A 19,483-nucleotide genomic window follows, 5' to 3' on the forward strand; every position below is an offset into this window, starting at 1 on the left:
AATTGTTCATGATATAAGTGGAGAGAGCAACAAGATGGTCAACTGCAGAACGATGCTTTCGGAATCCGCATTGGGCAGGTGTTAAAAGACTGCGGGACTCCAGCCACCAAGCTAAACAGCAATTCACCATACGCTCCAAAACCTTACATGCACTACTCGTGAGAGAAATGGGGCGATAGCTAGAGGGGAGATGTTTGTCCTTTCCAGGTTTCGGAACAGAAACGACGATAGCTTCCCGCCATCGTCTGGGAAAAGTACTGTCGGTCCAAATTCGATTATAAAGGCGAAAGTAGGTAACGCAGACTATGGGTTGATAAATGCCGCAACATTTGGACGTGGATACCATCAGGTCCTGAGGAGGAGGAGTGAGAAGAAGAGAGTGCATGTTGGAGTTCCCACATGGAGAAAACGGTATTATAGCTTTCGCGATTTTGAGAGAAGAAGGCAAGAGGTTGCACTTCCGCTGCATGTTTCTTCGGGAGAAACGCTGGCGGATAATTTGAAGAGCTCGAAATCCCAGCAAAGTGTTGACCCAATGAGTTAGAAATTGCGACGGGGTCCACTAATGTATCATGCGCGACAGTAAGCCCAGAGACCGGGGAGAACTAGGTGCTCCTGAGAACTGTCGAAGCCGACTCCAAACTTCCGAGGAGGGAGTGAAGTTGTTAAATGAGCTAGTAAAGAATTTCCAGCTTGCCTTCTTGCTATCGCGGATGACGCGATGCTATCGCGCACGGAACTGCTTATAGCGGATACAGTTGGCCAAAGTAGGATGGGTGACGGAAAACACGAAGAGCACGTCGCCGCTCACATATTGCGTCACAGCATGCCTCGTTCCACCAAGGAACTGGAGGGCGCCGGGGCAATTCGGAGGTGCGTGGTATTGAACGTTCTGCAGCTGTAAGAATAACGTTGGTAATATGTGTGACCTCATCGTCGACGCTGGGAAAGCGACGGTCATCGAATGTCGCTAGAGACGAAAAAAGTGTCCAATCGGCTTGGGCAAACTTCCAGTGTCGCAGGCGCAGGCAGTTGAGGCTGCAGTCCAAGGACACAGGGAAAGTGGTCACTCGAGTGTGTATCATCAAGGGCGAACCATTCGAAGCGCCAAGCTAGCGGAAGAGTACCGACCGCAAGGTCTAAATGAGATAAATTTGTTGTGGAGGCAGACAAGAATGTGGGGACCCCAGTGTTGAGGCAAACTAGATCCGCTTAGTGGAAGACGTCTAGCAATAGTGAGCCACGTGGACAAGGATGTGGAGATCCCCAAAGCGGGTGGTGGGCATTGAAGTCCCCAACCAGAAAATAGGGGGGGTGGAAGCTGACCAAGAAGATGAAGGAGATCAGCTCGTGCCATTGGTGTGGACGATGGAATGTATACAGTACAAAGAGAGAACGTGTATCCAGAAAGGGAAAGACGGACGGCGACAGCTTGGAAGGAAGTGTTTAAATGGATTGGGTGATAATGGAGAGTTTCATGGAGAATCATGAGTCCTCCATGTGCTGGAGTGCCTTCAACAGAGGGGAGATCATATCGGACGGACTGAAAATGAGGAAGAACAAAGCGGTCATGGGGACGCAGCTTTGTTTCCTGAAGACAGAAGATGACTGGCGAGTAGGATCGTAAGAGGATCGACAATTCATCCCGATTGGCTCGAATGCCGCGGATATTCCAGTGGATAATGGACATAGGGTGAACAGAAAATTGAGGAATGTGACCAGGGTTGCCGTCAACTCAACGACTGCTCAGAGCTTGCGACCGACAGCATGGAATGGCATTCAGCCGAAGGCAGAAGATCCTGATCCACAGGTTGTTCAGGAGCAGCTCCTGCCTCCAGCGATTGGCCGGTTGATCAGCCGCGTGCAGTGCGCCTCGGTGACACAGAAGACGGCCGAGGGCGATTTCTGCCAGGTGGTGCTGTAGATGAGACACGCCTTGGCGGAGAAAGAGATGAACTGGATTTCTTATTAGCCTTCTTGGAAACATGATGTTTAGATGAAGGAGGAACCGATGGTTGGGAAGTTGGGGTACGTAAAAAATCTTCACGAGTATGCTCCTTTTTCGAAGTCTTGGTGTCTGACTTTTGAGCTCGAGATTTAGCAGAACCCGATGAAGGGTGAGCCATAGAGCAGGCAGGCGAAAGTGGTGAGGTTGAACGGGCGAACTTTGCGCTGGCCGATCTGATGACCGTGGCACTAAAGGTGAGGTCGCAAGTCTGCGTGGCCGCCTTCTTTGTTGGCCGAGGAGAAGCGAGGACAGTGCTGTATTTTCCTGTCTGAGGCACAGTGGGCTGTCGACTGGCGAATAATTTTCGAGCAGCAAAGGTCGACACCTTTTCCTTCACTCAGATTTCCTGAATGAGCTTTTCGTCTTTAAAAATGGGGCAATCTCGAGAGGAAGCAGTGTGGTCACCCATACAGTTGATGCAGCGAGGGGATGGAGGTGGACAAGCACCCTCATGGGCATCCTTGCCACACGTAACACATTTGGCCGGATTGGAACAGGACTGGCTGGTGTGATTGAACCGCTGACACCGATAGCAACGCGTAGGGTTTGGGACGTAAGGGCGAACGGAAATTATCTCATAGCCTGCTTTGATTTTTGATGGGAGTTGAACTTTGTCAAATGTCAAGAAGACAGTGCGGGTTGGAATGATGTTCCTGTCAACCCTTTTCATAACCCTATGAACAGCCGTTACGCCCAGGTCAGACAGGTAGTGCTGAATTTCTTCATCAGACAATCCATCGAGGGAGCGTGTATAAACGACTCCACGCGAGGAATTTAAAGTGCGGTGCGCTTCAACTCGTACAGGGAATGTGTGGTGTGGAGCAGTGAAGTACGCAGCAATTTTTGTGCCTGGAGGGCACTGACTGTTTCTAACAACAAGGTGCCATTCCGTAATCTGGAACAAGACTTTACATGACCTGCAATTGCGTCGACACCTTTCTGAATAATGAAAGGGTTGACCGTGGAGAAGTCGTGACCTTCGTCAGACCGAGAAGCAACAAGGAACTGTGGCAGTGATGGAAGAACTGTCTGGGGCTGAGACTCAGTGAACTTACGCTTGTGAGCAGACAGTGGAAGATGAGGAAACCATTGCAGAAGAATCCCCCATGATTACCGGCGTCTCCGATGGCGCGCTCCTCCCTTGTGGTGGCCCTCTCTGAGGGCACTCCCGCCTTAGGTGATTGTTCACACCTCAGGTCACACCTCCTGACAAACAGACGGAGGGACCAATCGGCACTTTAGGAAAGTATCAGCTCGGGTAATCACTCCTCCCTGGGCTTGGCCGTTACCAGGGGGTACGTACGTGTCCTACCTGTCTACCCGGGGCGGGGAATTACGCGTTACCCTGTCACCGGCTACGCACGAAAATGCATGGGTCGGCCTTCAGACACGAACAGGGAGGAAGAAAGAGAAAGGGAAAAACAAAGAAAGGGAAAAACAAAGAAAGGGAAAAACAAAGAAAGGGAAAAACAAAGAAAGGGAAAAACAAAGAAAGGGAAAAACAAAGAAAGGGAAAGGGAAAAACAAAGAAAGGGAAAGGGAAAAACAAAGAAAGGGAAAGGGAAAAACAAAGAAAGGGAAAGGGAGAAACAAAGAAAGGGAAAGGGAGAAACAAAGAAAGGGAAAGGGAAAAACAAAGAAAGGGAAAGGGAAAAACAAAGAAAGGGAAAGGAAAGAGCAGAGGTCTCAAACGCCGCAGCGGAGAAAAGGGTAAAGATAAGAGGTAAGGAAAAGAGAAGGACGACGGAAGGATAAAGACATACAAGCAGAGAAGGCGAAGAATGCGTTACATTTACGAGCGTCCGTCTTCGGACGTAGGCACAAACCATACTCCCAGAGGGGGAGAAGGGGAAGGAAAGAGCCAGAGGTGAGGGGAGGGGGGGGGGGGGCAAGATGGGGGATAGGGAAGGATGCGGAAAAGGAAGGTATACAGCCCAGAAAGGAAGGAGGGCCACATTAGCTCGGGGTCCCGTGCTCGCTACGCACATATCCACAAAAGAGTTGTGGACCCCCTGGGGGAGCTGGTGGTGGAAATGACCATGGCAGAGCATATGCTGTGTTAGATCATCTGCATAATAAATTTTGCCCCTTGCAGGTTCATGCTACGAGGAAGAGCTGTAACACCTTTTGGGTCATGGAAGCCATTGAAATTCATAAAATGTTAATAGTTTTAACAAAAAAGAAGAAACTCTCAAAATGAACAGATCCTGGATTCCTCTGCTGTAGCAAATGGCAGCAAGTAACAAGGGGAGAACAACAGTGGTAACGAACAGGGAAAGTCCTGCAGACTTTGCTGCAACCAGTGCATATACACTGTGGTTGCAGGCTCGATTCCAATCTGCCGCCAGCAGGGTCAACCTTGACAATACAAGCCACTCGTGGTTGCAAAATGTCAAAAATAAAAAAAAATAAATAAATAAATAAACAAACACTAACCAAAGATCCCAAGATCAAAAGTAACTTGCCTGTCATCTGATCATTAATCGGAATGCAACGGCCCCATTTACTCTCCTTCATATTAGTTGACAGTCATAAATAAATGCTTTGCTTGTCACAGTTAACTGCTCCTCCTCCAGAAGTGTCTAAACTTTCTTTCTGAGATACATACCTGTCATTAAAAATTGCCCTATTCTTTCCCTTGGGCTTCCAACCAATTCTCAGTTCCTAGTATGATGTGAGGGTGACTGCTTTCACACGAAAGTGATCTCTGGGACGCTACAGTGAATACTTTGGCACTTACCCCATGTTTTGAGATTCTTAGTCACACTATTTGTTGTCCAGTTTATTGAAATACCGCATTTATACAGTGCTGATTTTCTTACTGTGGTGTAACATGTTGATTCTGTGGAATATTATCTACCACTTCTAACCACTAATGCCAACAAAAGAAGTTCATGGAAACTGGAGATGTTTTTTAGGCAGTTGTTATGTGTGGAACATCTCACTGTGCATGCTCTGGTTTGCCATGTGTGCAGATTTGGTCTAATAAGTGTCAGCTGAGAACATTGACAAAGTACAATGGCGAGCAAGCATCTCTTTCTGCTGTGGAGGCCTGCTTATGCTTTCATGACGTGGCTTGGAAGCCACGGAGCAGAGGGTGTGGGTGACAATGCCAATGCCAGAACAGTTGAAGATAATAGGTGGAAACTGTCATTCTCTATTGTCAAGTTAGTACAGCAGTACACATTATGATCTACTGTGAGCCGCAAGTTGCGAGGGATCTTTATCATCCACAGTTGCAAATGAATTTGTACACAGGAAACATCATAATTATAATATTGAAGGGTACTGCAAAACTGATTATATCATTTTAGTTGCTCGAAACATCTCAAGACGACTAATATAGCAGTTATGAGCTCGAAATCTTAACTACTGTTAACATTTTAAGTCCTAAGAGCATTTACTAACAATAAATTTTAAAATTGTAATGGGTTGTGCTGCATTCCAAAAGACTTTGAACATTGGGGTATCGTCTCCGTTGTGCGACTGGATTCGTGATTTCTTGTCAGGAAGGTCGCAGTTCGTAGTAATAGACGGCAAATCATCGAGTAAAACTGAAGTGATATCAGGTGTTCCCCAGGGAAGCGTCCTGGGACCTCTGCTGTTCCTGATCTATATAAATGACCTGGGTGACAATCTGAGCAGTTCTCGTAGGTTGTTCGCAGACGATGAGGAAATTTACCGTCTAGTAAGGTCATCCGAAGACCAGTATCAGTTGCAAAGCGATTTAGAAAAGATTGCTGTATGGTGTGGCATGTGGCAGTTGACGCTAAATAATGAAAAGTGTGAGGTGATCCACACGAGTTCCAAAAGAAATCCATTGGAATTCGATTACTCGATAAATAGTACAATTCTCAAGGCTGTCAATTCAACTAAGTACCTGGGTGTTAAAATTACGAACAACTTCAGTTGGAAAGACCACGTAGATAATATTGTGGGGAAGGCGAGCCAAAGGTTGCGTTTCATTGGCAGGACACTTAGAAGATGCTACAAGTCCACTAAAGAGACAGTTTACACTACACACTGTTAGAATATTGCTGCACGGTGTGGGATCCTTACCAGGTGGGATTGACGGAGGACATTGAAAGGGTGCAAAAAAGGGCAGCTCGTTTTGTATATCACATAATAGGGGAGAGAGTGTGGCAGATATGATATGCAAGTTCGGATGGAAGTCATTAAAGAAAAGACTTTTTCATCGCGGCGAGATCTATTTACGAAATTTCAGTCACCAACTTTCTCTTCCGAATGCGAAAATATTTTGTTGAGCCCAACCCACATCAAAATAAAATAAGAGAAATCAGAGCTCGAACAGAAAGGTTTAGGTGTTCGTTTTTCCCGCGCGCTGTTCGGGAGTGGAATGGTAGAGAGATAGTATGATTGTGGTTCGATGAACCCTCTGCCAAGCACTTAAATGTGAATTGCAGAGTAGTCATGTAGATGAAGAATAAGGACTGGTCTGAGAGGACAGCAAGACGAGCTTAAATCTTAGAACAGAATTCTGAAATTGTATAACACTGATTTTGTCGTAACTTGACATTTTTAGATGCTTTAAGTTGTCTGAATACATTTTAAGTTTTGCAAATGACTTAATAACAAGAATTAGAAAAGTTCAAGAGGACAAGGATTTGGTAATGATCAAAAACATCATGGAACAACTTTCTGACAACTTTGAGATGAGGGAGACACACTTATTTTTGAGTCCGATCACAGAACAGACTCTTCAGTAATTCCATGCACTATGCGATATGAAATTGTCAAACTTGTGCACTATTAAGTGAACCACAGAGAAAGTAAAACAATATTGTTGTATTCCACATTTGATAAGATGAAACAAGTGATTTCCATTTTTTTTTAAACTGTTTAATTATTAAGAAGTCAGGAAAGAAGAAAGATTAGTTACTAAATGTTTGTCACAGGGGTCACACTGGACCACTTCTATTAACTCAAAGGATACAACCATAACTTAAGTACTACTGATGTGTTTACTCAGTCTGTCTGCTTCTGTCCTGTAAAGACTACAAAATCAGTGGAAAAATGAGTCGCAGAAACTGACTACAGGAATCTATTCAAGCAACTACTGATACAGGGACTTGATTCACACAAAAAGTCTGAGGAGTATTGTAGGACAGGAAGAACTGAATACATAATAATGACATAACATTCTAAAACAAATGTGCAGAATCTTTCAAGTTCGTAGCACAAATTCAACATACCACAAAAGCAGAAAAAGATTCTTGCTTTTAAGGGGAGTTAAAGATGCACACAAAGACCGATCTTCACATCACACAATTATTAGAAGAAGACATTATAAATCACTTTGAAGAAAACATGCAATAAGTACAAAGTTGGTGGTCTTATGGTGACAAAACAAACACAAACTGAATCACAATCAAAGTCCATGACTAAGAATCTCGGCTGCTACCAAGATACAAAAGTCACAACAAATGGTACTAGTGACACTTGCTGAGAAGTCTACAATCTCGAGGGTCATAGGACAGCAACAGCATTAATTTGTAAACACAGTTCAGTCTGAATAGTGTTTCCCTCTCAGTGTTTTAAATGAACATGTTACATATCTCACCCTAAAAAGCTCTAATTGAACAACACACTGTCCCAAAAACTTTAATCTAAAAATGTGGATTTTATAACAGTGATAACTATAGTTCAGTTATTTTTCTTTTTCTTTAAATTGTCTAAATTCATCCTATTAACATTACAATAATGGTAAAAGAAAAATAACACACACTTACCAGAACACGGACTACATTAAATTTCTTGAGCGCCTGAGAATGCTCCTTCACATCTTTTACAGCCCCTTTACTGGATTCTATTTCAAACTGCACAGGTACTCCGTACGATCCAACACCCTTATTTTCAAAAATAACACTGACAATGTAAGAGCTATCTGTGGAGAAAAAGCAGAAAATGCAAATCTACTTTCATGTAGTTCAAAATTGTACGCTCTATTACTACACAAAGAAAGCATTTTAAGCAACCTGCAAAACACATTCCAATCCACATTATTTTATTCTGTTTACTGCACACTGCTTTGTATGTAACCTTTCCTCCTCATAATGAGAGTAGCACCTGTATTGATATTTACAGGTTTACAAGAATAATTTCAATAAATTCTATACAAAAATAATTTCAAAAATTTTGCTGTAATTAAATATAGATATATTTCTAAAAACAAAGATGATGTGACTTACCAAACGAAAGTGCTGGCAGGTCGATAGACACACAGATATATAAATTTAAAATAATGAAACTACAGCAGACAACCACAACAGAAAGGGACAGGAAAGTTAGGTCCCAAAATGAGAGAGGAACAGGATAAAATTCATATCAACAATTCCCTGCTTGCATGCACTGCATGCATTTTATCACTGAAAAACAAGAGCATAATATTACTGTAGTCTCTCACTTTCCAAACTCTTGTGCACTGCTTCCCAAGTTGCCTGCAGTAATATTTCTCCATTCTGACTACTTGAATGTTATATTCACAACAAACTGGACGTCATCTGTGATGATGATTTCTTGCATGGAAAAATACATGCAAAAACACCACCACCTTTACTTTGCACCTGGTATCTTGTATGCACACCAGCCAAAACATTAGTGATCCCCAGCTAATACTGGTCTATCAACAACTCTTGCCTTCAAATAGGCAAGAAAAGGAGTCCACAAGTTCCTTCAGACAAGCCCCAACCAGCTGGAAACACTCATTAATGCTTATCTCCTATGGAGCTACCAAATCTCTGGGATGCCGGCTGGTATGTTTCACCCGCTGTTCCAAATAGTTCAAGGCATTTTCTATGGAATTAATATCGGATTATTTATTGGACCCGTCAATGCATGAGCATTTGTTAAACCAGGAACATTTGCATGCAGCCTTGTGAACAAGGCTCTAGTCATTTTGAAAAATTTGTTTGTGTACAGCCTAGCCACCATTAAGATGGAGAAAAATGAGCAACACTATCATCACAAATGTTGAAATAAACATCTTGGTTGATGTTCACAGTAACCTGAATGAGTGAGTCCAAGTTACGACACAAAAAATCTCCACAACACAGAACCACCTTTGGTCTGAACTATACTCTTCACACATTCCGAATTGGTCAAGACGAACTCGTCTCAACGGACTATCTGTAAGCTCGACAGCTCTCATTGATCAAACAGAGGCAAAATCATGACATGATGTACACAGTACATGCCAGCAGTCAGCTACTTCCGAGTGTGTGTCATTCGGTCCACTGATATTCCACTTGTTGCTGTCAGCAGTGGTTGTTCACAAGGTACCTGACTCCAAAGATTCACCACTTGCAGTTCCCTTCGCAACATTCATTCGGAAACTGGTCAAGGTGGCCTGGGTTCAGTGACAGCAGAAATTCCTGCTGGCTCTGAAACTGACTGTTGTACACAGTGCATGACATTCGTGTCTGTTCCCTGCCACTTAGGAGCTTTCAACTAGCACTGTTCTCATACCACGTTACACCACTACGAGAGATGCGTCATTCCTTGTGGTATGCTGTATCCGCCAGATGTGGTGCAAAGTTACAGCCTTCAGAGGACACCAGATTACAGTCAGGCTCAACGTTTCATTACACGTAGTATGGCCAGTCACTACCTAAATGACGCACATACTAGCAACTATCTTATGCTTCCATAACAAGAAATTCAAACAATACACTGATCTGCCAATAATTTATATCTGTCACTGCAGAGAGCACTGAAACCTGGAACTATCTGATACATCTGCCGAACAGACAGCAGATGCACATTACTACACCAACCACAATATTTAAGTTGCTGCAGGTAGATGTTCTGCCAGTTCCAGTTGTTCCAATTGCCTACAATTGTCTGTTCAGAAAGTTCTCATCTGGAGACAGCAGTCACTGACCAGTTCCAGTTGCCTGACAGTTAACGTCGAGTGTCGACAATTAGTCAAAGTGATGGTCAAAGTGTATATACATTGAGAGACAGAACTTTAACTGCAGTACAAACTGAACTTCAGCTAGATCAGTCAGTCATCATATACTGTGTCTGTTCTGAACCTAATCTAACATTTAAGATCAGTGCAACACCTTCTCTGCAAGCAAACACTAAGTATTTTTTTATGTAAACTATTTTTAATAAATGATTGTTTTTGTCTCTCTTGTGTTGCCAAAGTTATTCTGTTATAGATAGACTTCCCTGTGACTTGACTGTGGTGTGTGTGTGTTTAAGCCACCTTCTAACAGCTATAGAACTCTAAGTCGCTACCCTTATGTTGAGCACCTACATTATTGGTGAATATGCTGCCTTCTAAATATGTTGGCTAGTCTTGATTCACAGACAAACCGGGCAATGTATTCCACTGTGTTTCAAGTGGCAGTGGCGTGAACATACACGCACACAGCCACGAACACATGGTACCAGTTATAAGCCACCTGCTGTGCTCCAAAGCTGTCACTGTGCCCTCTGAAGGAAGTGATCAATATTGTAGAGTTGTGATCTCATAATAACTGATGCGTTATCACCTCCATATTAGTATTATAAATGTGAAAGTAGCTCTGTTACACTTTCACAACCAAACCGCTGAACAGATATCCGTGAAATTAGGTGCGAGACACCTTGAACCCTGAGGAAGGACAAAGGCTACCTTACAAAGTGTGTAGGACAACATATTTACTGATTTTAAGAACATTATGCAAATCAAGGAAAAATATTTATTCTTCGATATTCCACTTTTGAACTTCATCATATTTGTGAAAATGCTTTTGTTGGTTGATATGTTCTATATAATACGATGCAATGTAATCAATACAATACTTATTCAATTCTCGGTGTGTCTTAATCCATACTTCTGTACTAATACCAGTATGCTACCACTAATTGTGAAAGCAACTCTGTCTGTTACGTTTTCACGACTATGCCGCTGAACCAATCATGATGAAATCTGGTGTACAGATAACTTGAATTCTGAGGAAGAGCACAGGCTACTTTACAAAGCTGTATCTTTTTGGGTATTATTAAAACTTTTAAATATTGGTATACATGCGTGGGATGCATATAATGCTGGTGCACTTGTCAGTGGCTCATGTAGTTTATAGATCAGTGGCAATGCAAACGGTTTATGATATTGAGTTGCTACACCACCTGGCATTGCTGGAGACTTTTGATGAAGATACAATAAAACTGGATGGTAAAACCAAAAACAATATTTAAAACTATTACAATAAGCCTTGAAAACATAAGTCTGACTTAGCATGTAATTCTAACAGAGCTCAAGCTGTGAAAGTTACTTGACTCCAGAAAACCTCAGAGCAATCACATTTCTGCTGGAACTTTGATGCAGAATGTCAGAGCTACAGAGATACAACAGCACTCACAAGCCCGTTGCATTTTAGATGCTGAGTGACACACACCTCTTACAGCTCTGTAGACGTCTGAAGGCTCACAATGATGGCATCATTTAAAGGCTGCATTACAAACAGAGTTATATCTTTACATATGGAATGTGGGAGACCTTTGGTGAGGCTGCTTTTTATTATGACCTATTAACTATGTTTGCCATAAAACAGTCATCATAGGGGGAAGGATAAAAGAATTTAGGCACTATAATGCATTAAAATGGAGGGAAGAAACTTTAGGTATGTGTTGCTTTGGTGGCAACATCTCTCACAGTACTTGATGAGCCAGAGCAGCCCTAAAGACAAATTCTGCAGGAATGTAATGAATGAAGGTATTTTTTAAATATAATTAGAAAATGTAATGCATGCTTTCAGATTCAACATAAAGCAAAATAATAGAAACACATTCACTATGTACCCACATACCCACAATGCATATATTTTTTTATAGAAATGTTTCTACATCACTATATACACAGACGTCTTGTAAAACTACTAGCTTACATATCCGCTATAGCTCATCATAACAAAACTACTGATATATGAGCGAAGCAGTGGGTAACAGCTAGTGCAGACACCAAATGGCTATATATCAACTATCATCCAAAACATAGCTAAGTAATAGTTTATCTTATGTAGCCCATCAAACACAATGTGCTACATAAATTTAAAATATGTACATCAGCATCTTACCTGGATGAATACGGAGAACAACCTGGCCTTCGACGAGACCCTTTTCATCTTTTGTGTTGAAGATTTCATAAGGATGCAATAAATATGCTTCTCTGACACATATCACTTCTTTCCAAGTATTTTTGACAATAAAATCGAACGCAATGTGAGACACATCTGTACTCACCTGAAAAGAAAGCAATTTCATGAAAAATGGTAATAAAAATCCTTGATTAGGAATGTACTTGTACAGTTCAAACACAGGATCACAATCAATTTTGGGAACAATACTGCACACTGTAAGCCAGCAGTCTTCACTGCCTCCACCAACCACCTCTACGAACTGAGGATGGCCTCTGAACTCAAGTGGCAGACATCGCTCAAGCCGATATGAGCCACAACTTGCAGACAACTAAATCCTGAAGGCTCAACAGATGAAGGCTGAGCCACTTCCACATCTCAGATGAGGGAAATGCAAAATGGCTAAGCAGGAATGACTAGAAGACATTTGTGAATTTGTATAAACATGCATGGATAGGGAAAAGACCCTCAGAAAATTGAAAGCACAGATTTGATGGATTCATCACCTCTCCTTCAGTATGACAACGCCAGACCCCACACGAGCGCTGTGACACCTACAACAATCCCACACTTCGAGTTTTATGTAGCAAAGATGAGCAAGTGCCGATAGGTCTTAAGGTACACATTTTAGAGCCACTGTCGACTGGATTTTTTCCTCTTGTTTTGGCATAAGGAATCTGTCCTCAAAGTCTGTAAAGGGAATTTAGTTACACCTTGTGTAATATTTACACCATAGAAGAACAAACTATAATCTGAAGTGATAAAAGAAGTTAATAATGCTATACACCTAAGCTGAAAATAATAAGCGAATTTTATCTCGACAACATTAATAACATGTCATTGTCAACTAGAATCAACAATACAAATATACCATTAGACACTAACACATGACTTTTAGCATCAAATGGCAATTATAAAGAAAAATCTAAATATATTGAAGCAATTATAAATTTTTCTCAAGAAGAATATTATCAAACATTGCATGTGAAAAAGCAAATCCAGAAAAATCTGCACAAATTACAAGTTCATAAATCTGAATCTACAAGAGGATTACTTCAAAAAGGCAAGGGCATTGTCACAGTAGATGGGATTCACTGCATCAACAACAGCTGGAAGCCTGAATTTTACTGTCAGCAACTTTTAGACGACATGACATGAGTAGACGACATGCAGCCAGCAGTGTGTAACAACAGCACACAGCAGAAGCGATCAGTGCTTTGCATACGACATCCCGCTGTATTAAAACTCAATGACTTCTGTTCCTTTATGATACAATGTGCTGTGAAGTGATTTCTCAGTTGAAACTGACTTTATTAGGTGATAATGTTAAGTGGTTACCCCACCCCACTCATTCTGCCACTATTCAACACCCAGGTATTTGTACGAGTTTGCTGACTGCCGATTCCAGCAGTGAATCATTGATATTATACTCATAGGATACTACGTTTATTCATTTTGTTAAGTGGAAATTTTTACAGTTCTGAACATTTAGAACAAGTTGTCAATCTCTGCACAAAGTTGAAATATAGTCAAGATCTGCTGAATAATTACACAACTTCTCGCAGATAGTACTTCATTATAGTTAAGCATCATCTGAAAAAAGCCTGATTTTACTATTAATATTGTCTGCAAGGTCACTAACACACAACATGAACAGCAAGGGCCCCAACACACTTCACTAGACACTCCTGAAGTTGCTTCTACATCTGATGCCCCTCCATCCAAGATAACACGTTGTGTCCTCCCTACTAAAAATTCCTCAATCCAGTCACAAATTTCACTTGATACCCCAGTCAACTGCTTTTTGAAAATCAAGAAACATTGCATCTACCTGGTTGCCTTGATCCAAAGCTGTATGTCACATGAGAAAAATGTAAGATGGGGTTCACATTACCAATGTTTTCAAAAACCATGCTGGTTGGCACTGAGAAGATCATTCTGTTCAAGATACCTCATTATATCTGAGCTCAGAATATCAACAAATCTATGTCCAGGATATTGGACGGTAGCTTCATGGATTAATTCTACTACCCTTCTTGTAGATAGGTGTGACCTATACCTTTTTCGAAGAACTGGGCATGGTTTTTTGTTTGAGGGATCTATGATAGATCATATTGATAAGAGGGGCAACTCAGCTGCAAATTCAGTATAGAATCTGACAGTGATCCCATCGGGGCCTGGAGCTTTGTTCAATTTTATAAATTTCAGCTGTTTCTCAACTCCATTGACACTAATACTTATTTCATTCATCTTTCCAGTGGTATGAGGATTACATTAGGGCAATTCTCCTGGGTTCCACTTTACATCTACATCTACATCCATACTCCGCAAGCCACCTGACGGTGTGTGGTGGAGGGTACCCTGAGTACCTCTATCGGTTCTCCCTTCTATTCCAGTCTCATATTGTTCGTGGAAAGAAGGATTGTCGGTATGCTTCTGTGTGGGCTCTAATCTCTCTGATTTTATCCTCATGGTCTCTTCGCGAGATATACGTAGGAGGGAGCAATATACTGCTTGACTCTTCGGTGAAGGCAAGGAACATAGAATAAGGTGAAGGTATGTTCTCGAAACTTTAACAAAAGGCCGTACCGAGCTACTGAGCATCTCTCCTGCAGAGTCTTCCACTGGAGTTTATCTATCATCTCCGTAACGCTTTCGCGATTATTAAATGATCCTGTAACGAAGCGCGCTGCTCTCCGTTGGATCTTCTCTATCTCTTCTATCAATCCTATCTGGTACGGATCCCACACTGTTGAGCAGTATTCAAGCAGTGGGGGAACAGTTGTACTGTAACCTACTTCCTTTGTTTTCGGATTGCATTTCCTTAGGATTCTTCCAATGAATCTCAGTCTGGCATCCGCTTTACTGACGATCAACTTTACATGATCATTCCATTTTAAATCACTCCTAATGCGTACTCCCAGATAATTTATGGAATTAACTGCTTCCAGTTGCTGACCTGCTATTTTGTAGTTAAATGATAAGGGAACTATCTTTCTATGTATTCGCAGCACATTACACTTGTCTACATTGAGACTCAATTGCCACTCCCTGCACCATGCGTCTATTCACTGCAGATCCTCCTGCATTTCAATACAATTTTCCATTGTTACAACCTCTCGATACACCACAGCATCATCTGCAAAAAGCCTCAGTGAACTTCCGATGTCATCCACAAGGTCATTTATGTATATTGTGAATAGCAACGGTCCCATGACACTCCCCTGCGGCACACCTGAAATCACTCTTACTTCGGAAGACTTCTCTCCATTGAGAATGACATGCTGCGTTCTGTTATTTAGGAACACTTTCCTCTGGAAAGGAACATTTGAAAATGGAGTTAAGTATTTCAGCTTTTGCTTTGCTTTGACACTAACTATGGTGCCACTAAACAGCCTTTACATACAACCAGAATTTCTTTCGATTTTGTGAAATGTCATTTGATAACATTTTGCTACAGTAGTCATTGAAGGCATCACACATAGGATTTTAGTTCACTATTGAAAGATACAAAGAAATGGAAACTAATTTATGATTAATTAGTTTATAATACCAATTTCTGTGACTTCTTACATTAAAATTTGTTAAGAGATTGACAGAATGTCTCTCATAGAGGAAAACTTGGCTTGAAAAGGAATTACGCAAGAGATTTCAATCCTATTGGCAGAAATGAATGAAAAACTTTCCCAGATTAATAAAAAAAATGCTAGGCTTACTTTCTCATTTCTCAGTTAAATGGGAAGATGGACATAATAGGAAAGAGAATACAGTTAGGATTTAAACATATAGATGAATTAGAAGTGTGTCTAGAATTAGAAGAAGACATGCTGGTACTGGTGGAAATAGAACATTTGTGTACAGTTAAATCCAGAAAGGGTAATTTAGTGAATAGAGTAGAAATGCAGAAAAATTATTAGCAACAAACAATAATTTAGAAAGAATCAGTAATAAATGTTGAAGCACTTTCTGCTATTAGAAATAAGTCCGCAGCTCGTGGTCTCATGGTAGCATTCTCGCTTCCCGATCATGGGGTCCCGGGTTTGATTACCGAAGGGGTCAGGGATTTTCACCTGCCTCGGAGGGGTCAGGGATTTTCACCTGCCTCAAAATGACTGGGTGGTGTTGTGTCGTCGTCGTCGTCATCATCATCATCATCATCATCATCATCATCATCATCATCATCATCATCATCATCATCATCATCATCATCATCATCATCATCATCCATCCCCATTACAGTCAGTGGAAGGCAATGGCAAACCACCTCCACTAGGACCTTGCCTAGTACAGCTGTGTTGGTCTCCCGCATCATTCCCCTACGGTCTGTCAAGGAGTATGGGAACATCATCATAATCATCAGAAATAAAACAGAACTATGTTTATGGGAACTAGAAGTTGTCAAAATGAAGCTCTAGTTGAGTATAAGTTACTGTCTACACTTGGCAGATGCAGGATTCACATCAAACACTGCTCGAGATATACAGAATACTATACAGTATTTACCAATAAATAATTGTCTACACTTTGAATGAGCAAGACTTAAGTTGTGAAATAAATATGAGGATCTGTTAGCCAAACATAAGTTATCTACATCCATACTCCGCAAGCCACCTGACGGTGTGTGGCGGAGGGTACCCTGAGTACCTCTATCGGTTCTCCCTTCTATTCCAGTCCGTATTGTTCGTGGAAAGAAGGATTGTCTGTATGCTTCTGTGTGGGCTCTAATCTCTCTGATTTTATCCTCATGGACTCTTCGCGAGATATACGTAGGAGGGGGCAATATACTGCTTGACTCTTCGGTGAAGGTATGTTTCGAAACTTTAATAACAAAAGGCCGTACCGAGCTACTGAGCGTCTCTCCTGCAGAGTCTTCCAGTGGAGTTTATCTATCATCTCCGTAACGCTTTCGCGATTACTAAATGATCCTGTATGGAAGCGCGCTGTTCTCCGTTGGATCTTCTCTCTCTCTTCTATCAACCCTATCTGGTACGGATCCCACACTGCTGAGCAGTATTCAAGCAGTGGGCGAACAAGCTTACTGTAACCTACTTCCTTTGTTTTCGGATTACATTTCCTTAGGATTCTTCCAATGAATCTCAATTTGGCATCTGCTTTACCGACGATCAACTTTATATGGTCATTCCATTTTAAATCACTCCTTATGCGTACTCCCAGATAATTTATGGAATTAACTGCTTCCAGTTGCTGACCTGTTATTTTGTAGCTAAATGATAAGGGATCTATCTATAATACAATGACTGGGAAACCTTCTCTGCTGTATGTGGTAAAGGGTTAAACCATAAATTCCTAATTTTTACTTCACAGGGAGAGGTACATCCAGTATTGTTTCTTAAGGCACAGGCCTGATGTGACCAAAAGCAAATACGTTTTGTAGTAAGTGACCTAGATGGGGATGCAGCACAATGGGTATGTCACAATCAGAAGATTTTATGACTTTTAATGAATCTGGGACAGCTTTCTAATACATGTACTGCAGTGAAGATTAAAGAAAAATAACATTCGAAATTGTTTAGGTCAAAACCGTAAACAGTAGTTTGAATGGGTACTGTTAAATGGCATTTAAATAAAGAAATATATTTAGATGATCCTATTAGAGAAGACCATTTGCTAGAATGTTACATTGGAGGGTAGTAAAGCATAAACAACTTGGTAAAGATTGGACAAACATATCAACATTCTTAATGTATCCTGAACAAACTGACATGGTAGGAAAATTATCCGACAAATAGCGAAATGCTAAAGGTTAAGTAATAAAAGGTGGAATGAAGCAAACCATGAATAGACATTACAATTCAGAAAGGGCAAAACTTTATCAGGAGACAACAGGACGGGATACAAATGGAAAAACAACACAAAAAGTAAGGAACATTCAATGAAAGGTTTTTCACAATGGCATTAACAATAAAGTGAAAAAAATCCACTGCTTCTAGAATACAGCTCAATTTCCAGAAGCATATACTGATGAGCCACAAAATAGCAAATCTACGATAATAAAGTTTAACAACAATTCTAATCTCAATAACTAATTATTACGGGAAAGAAAAGGAGTAACTAACAGATGATAAAATGGTACTAGATTGAAATGACTGATTAATTGTAGTGGAAGGAACAGATTATGGGAATATTAATCTTTTGTTATGATTAGTTCAGTTCAAGAGATTATAGTGATTGAAGAACTAACGTTAGAAGTATTGGAGACAGCAGATAATTCAGAACAAGTTATAATTAAGAGTGTAGAGTGAATTACAGTGCATACAAATGAAATGGAACCGTAACTGGAGGAGCTGCAAACTATTGTGGTATTCTCTGGTAGTGAAAAAACTGATTATTATACAGATTTTTATAGGTGATAAACCACTTCTATTTATACAGAAGTTAATAGGTTCAGTTACTACTGAGAAATTGTTAGCTTCTGTTCCTTCCGAGAACTTATCAAGGACTTGGAACCTTCAATTATTACTGAGACTGTACCAGCTCCAGTTATTATTGATATATAGTTTATGGTTACTAAGAATTTACTATTTTCAGTTATTACCAATAATTTACAGTTATTGGTTAGTACTGAGAGATTCCCAGCCCTTACTAGTAATGAGATTTTACCATAGTTTGCTACAACTGAAAATTTACTATCTTCAATTAATACTGTGTACTAATCTGTTACTACTAATAACATACTGTCTACATCTACATCTACATTTATACTCCGCAAACCACCCAACGGTGTGTGGTGGAGGGCACTTTCCGTGCCACTGTCATTACCTCCCTTTCCTGTTCCAGTCGCGTATGGTTCGCGGGAAGAACGACTGTCTGAAAGCCTCCATGCGCACCCGAATCTCTCTGATTTTACATTTGTGATCTCCTTGGAGGTATAAGTATGGGGAAGCAATATATACAATACCTCATCCAGAAACGCACCCTCTCGAAACCTGGCGAGCAAGCTACACCGCGATGCAGAGCGCCTCTCTTGCAGAGTCTGCCACTTGAGTTTGCTAAACATCTCCGTAACGCTATCACGGTTACCAAATAACCCTGTGACGAAACGCGCGGCTCTTCTTTGGATCTTCTCTATCTCCTCCGTCAACCTGATCTGGTACGGAACCCACACTGATGAGCAATACTCAAGTATAGGTCAAACGAGTGTTTTGTAAGCCACCTCCTTTGTTGATGGACTACATTTTCTAAGGACTCCCCCAATGAATCTCAACCTGGTAGCCGCCTTACCAACAATTAATTTTATATGATCATTCCACTTCAAATCGTTCCGCATGCATACTCCCAGATATGTTACAGAGGTAACTGCTACCAGTGT

At 41.1% G+C, this 19,483-nt stretch overlaps 1 protein-coding gene across 1 annotated transcript in view; it reads right to left on the reverse strand.

Annotated features, from left to right (window-relative positions):
• The window catches only part of LOC126194722 (putative helicase MOV-10), a 348,426-nt gene that overhangs the window by 221,675 nt on the left and 107,268 nt on the right, over positions 1-19,483 (reverse strand). Inside the window, exons 5-6 of the mRNA XM_049932971.1 lie at positions 12,094-12,259; positions 7,759-7,913 (exon numbers count right to left, since the gene is read on the reverse strand). Coding sequence (XP_049788928.1) covers positions 7,759-7,913; positions 12,094-12,259 — 321 coding nt within the window. The remainder of the gene's footprint in view (positions 1-7,758; positions 7,914-12,093; positions 12,260-19,483) is intronic.

Source organism: Schistocerca nitens, chromosome 7, assembly GCF_023898315.1.
Source record: "Schistocerca nitens isolate TAMUIC-IGC-003100 chromosome 7, iqSchNite1.1, whole genome shotgun sequence".
NCBI classification, from domain to species: Eukaryota; Metazoa; Arthropoda; class Insecta; order Orthoptera; family Acrididae; genus Schistocerca; species Schistocerca nitens.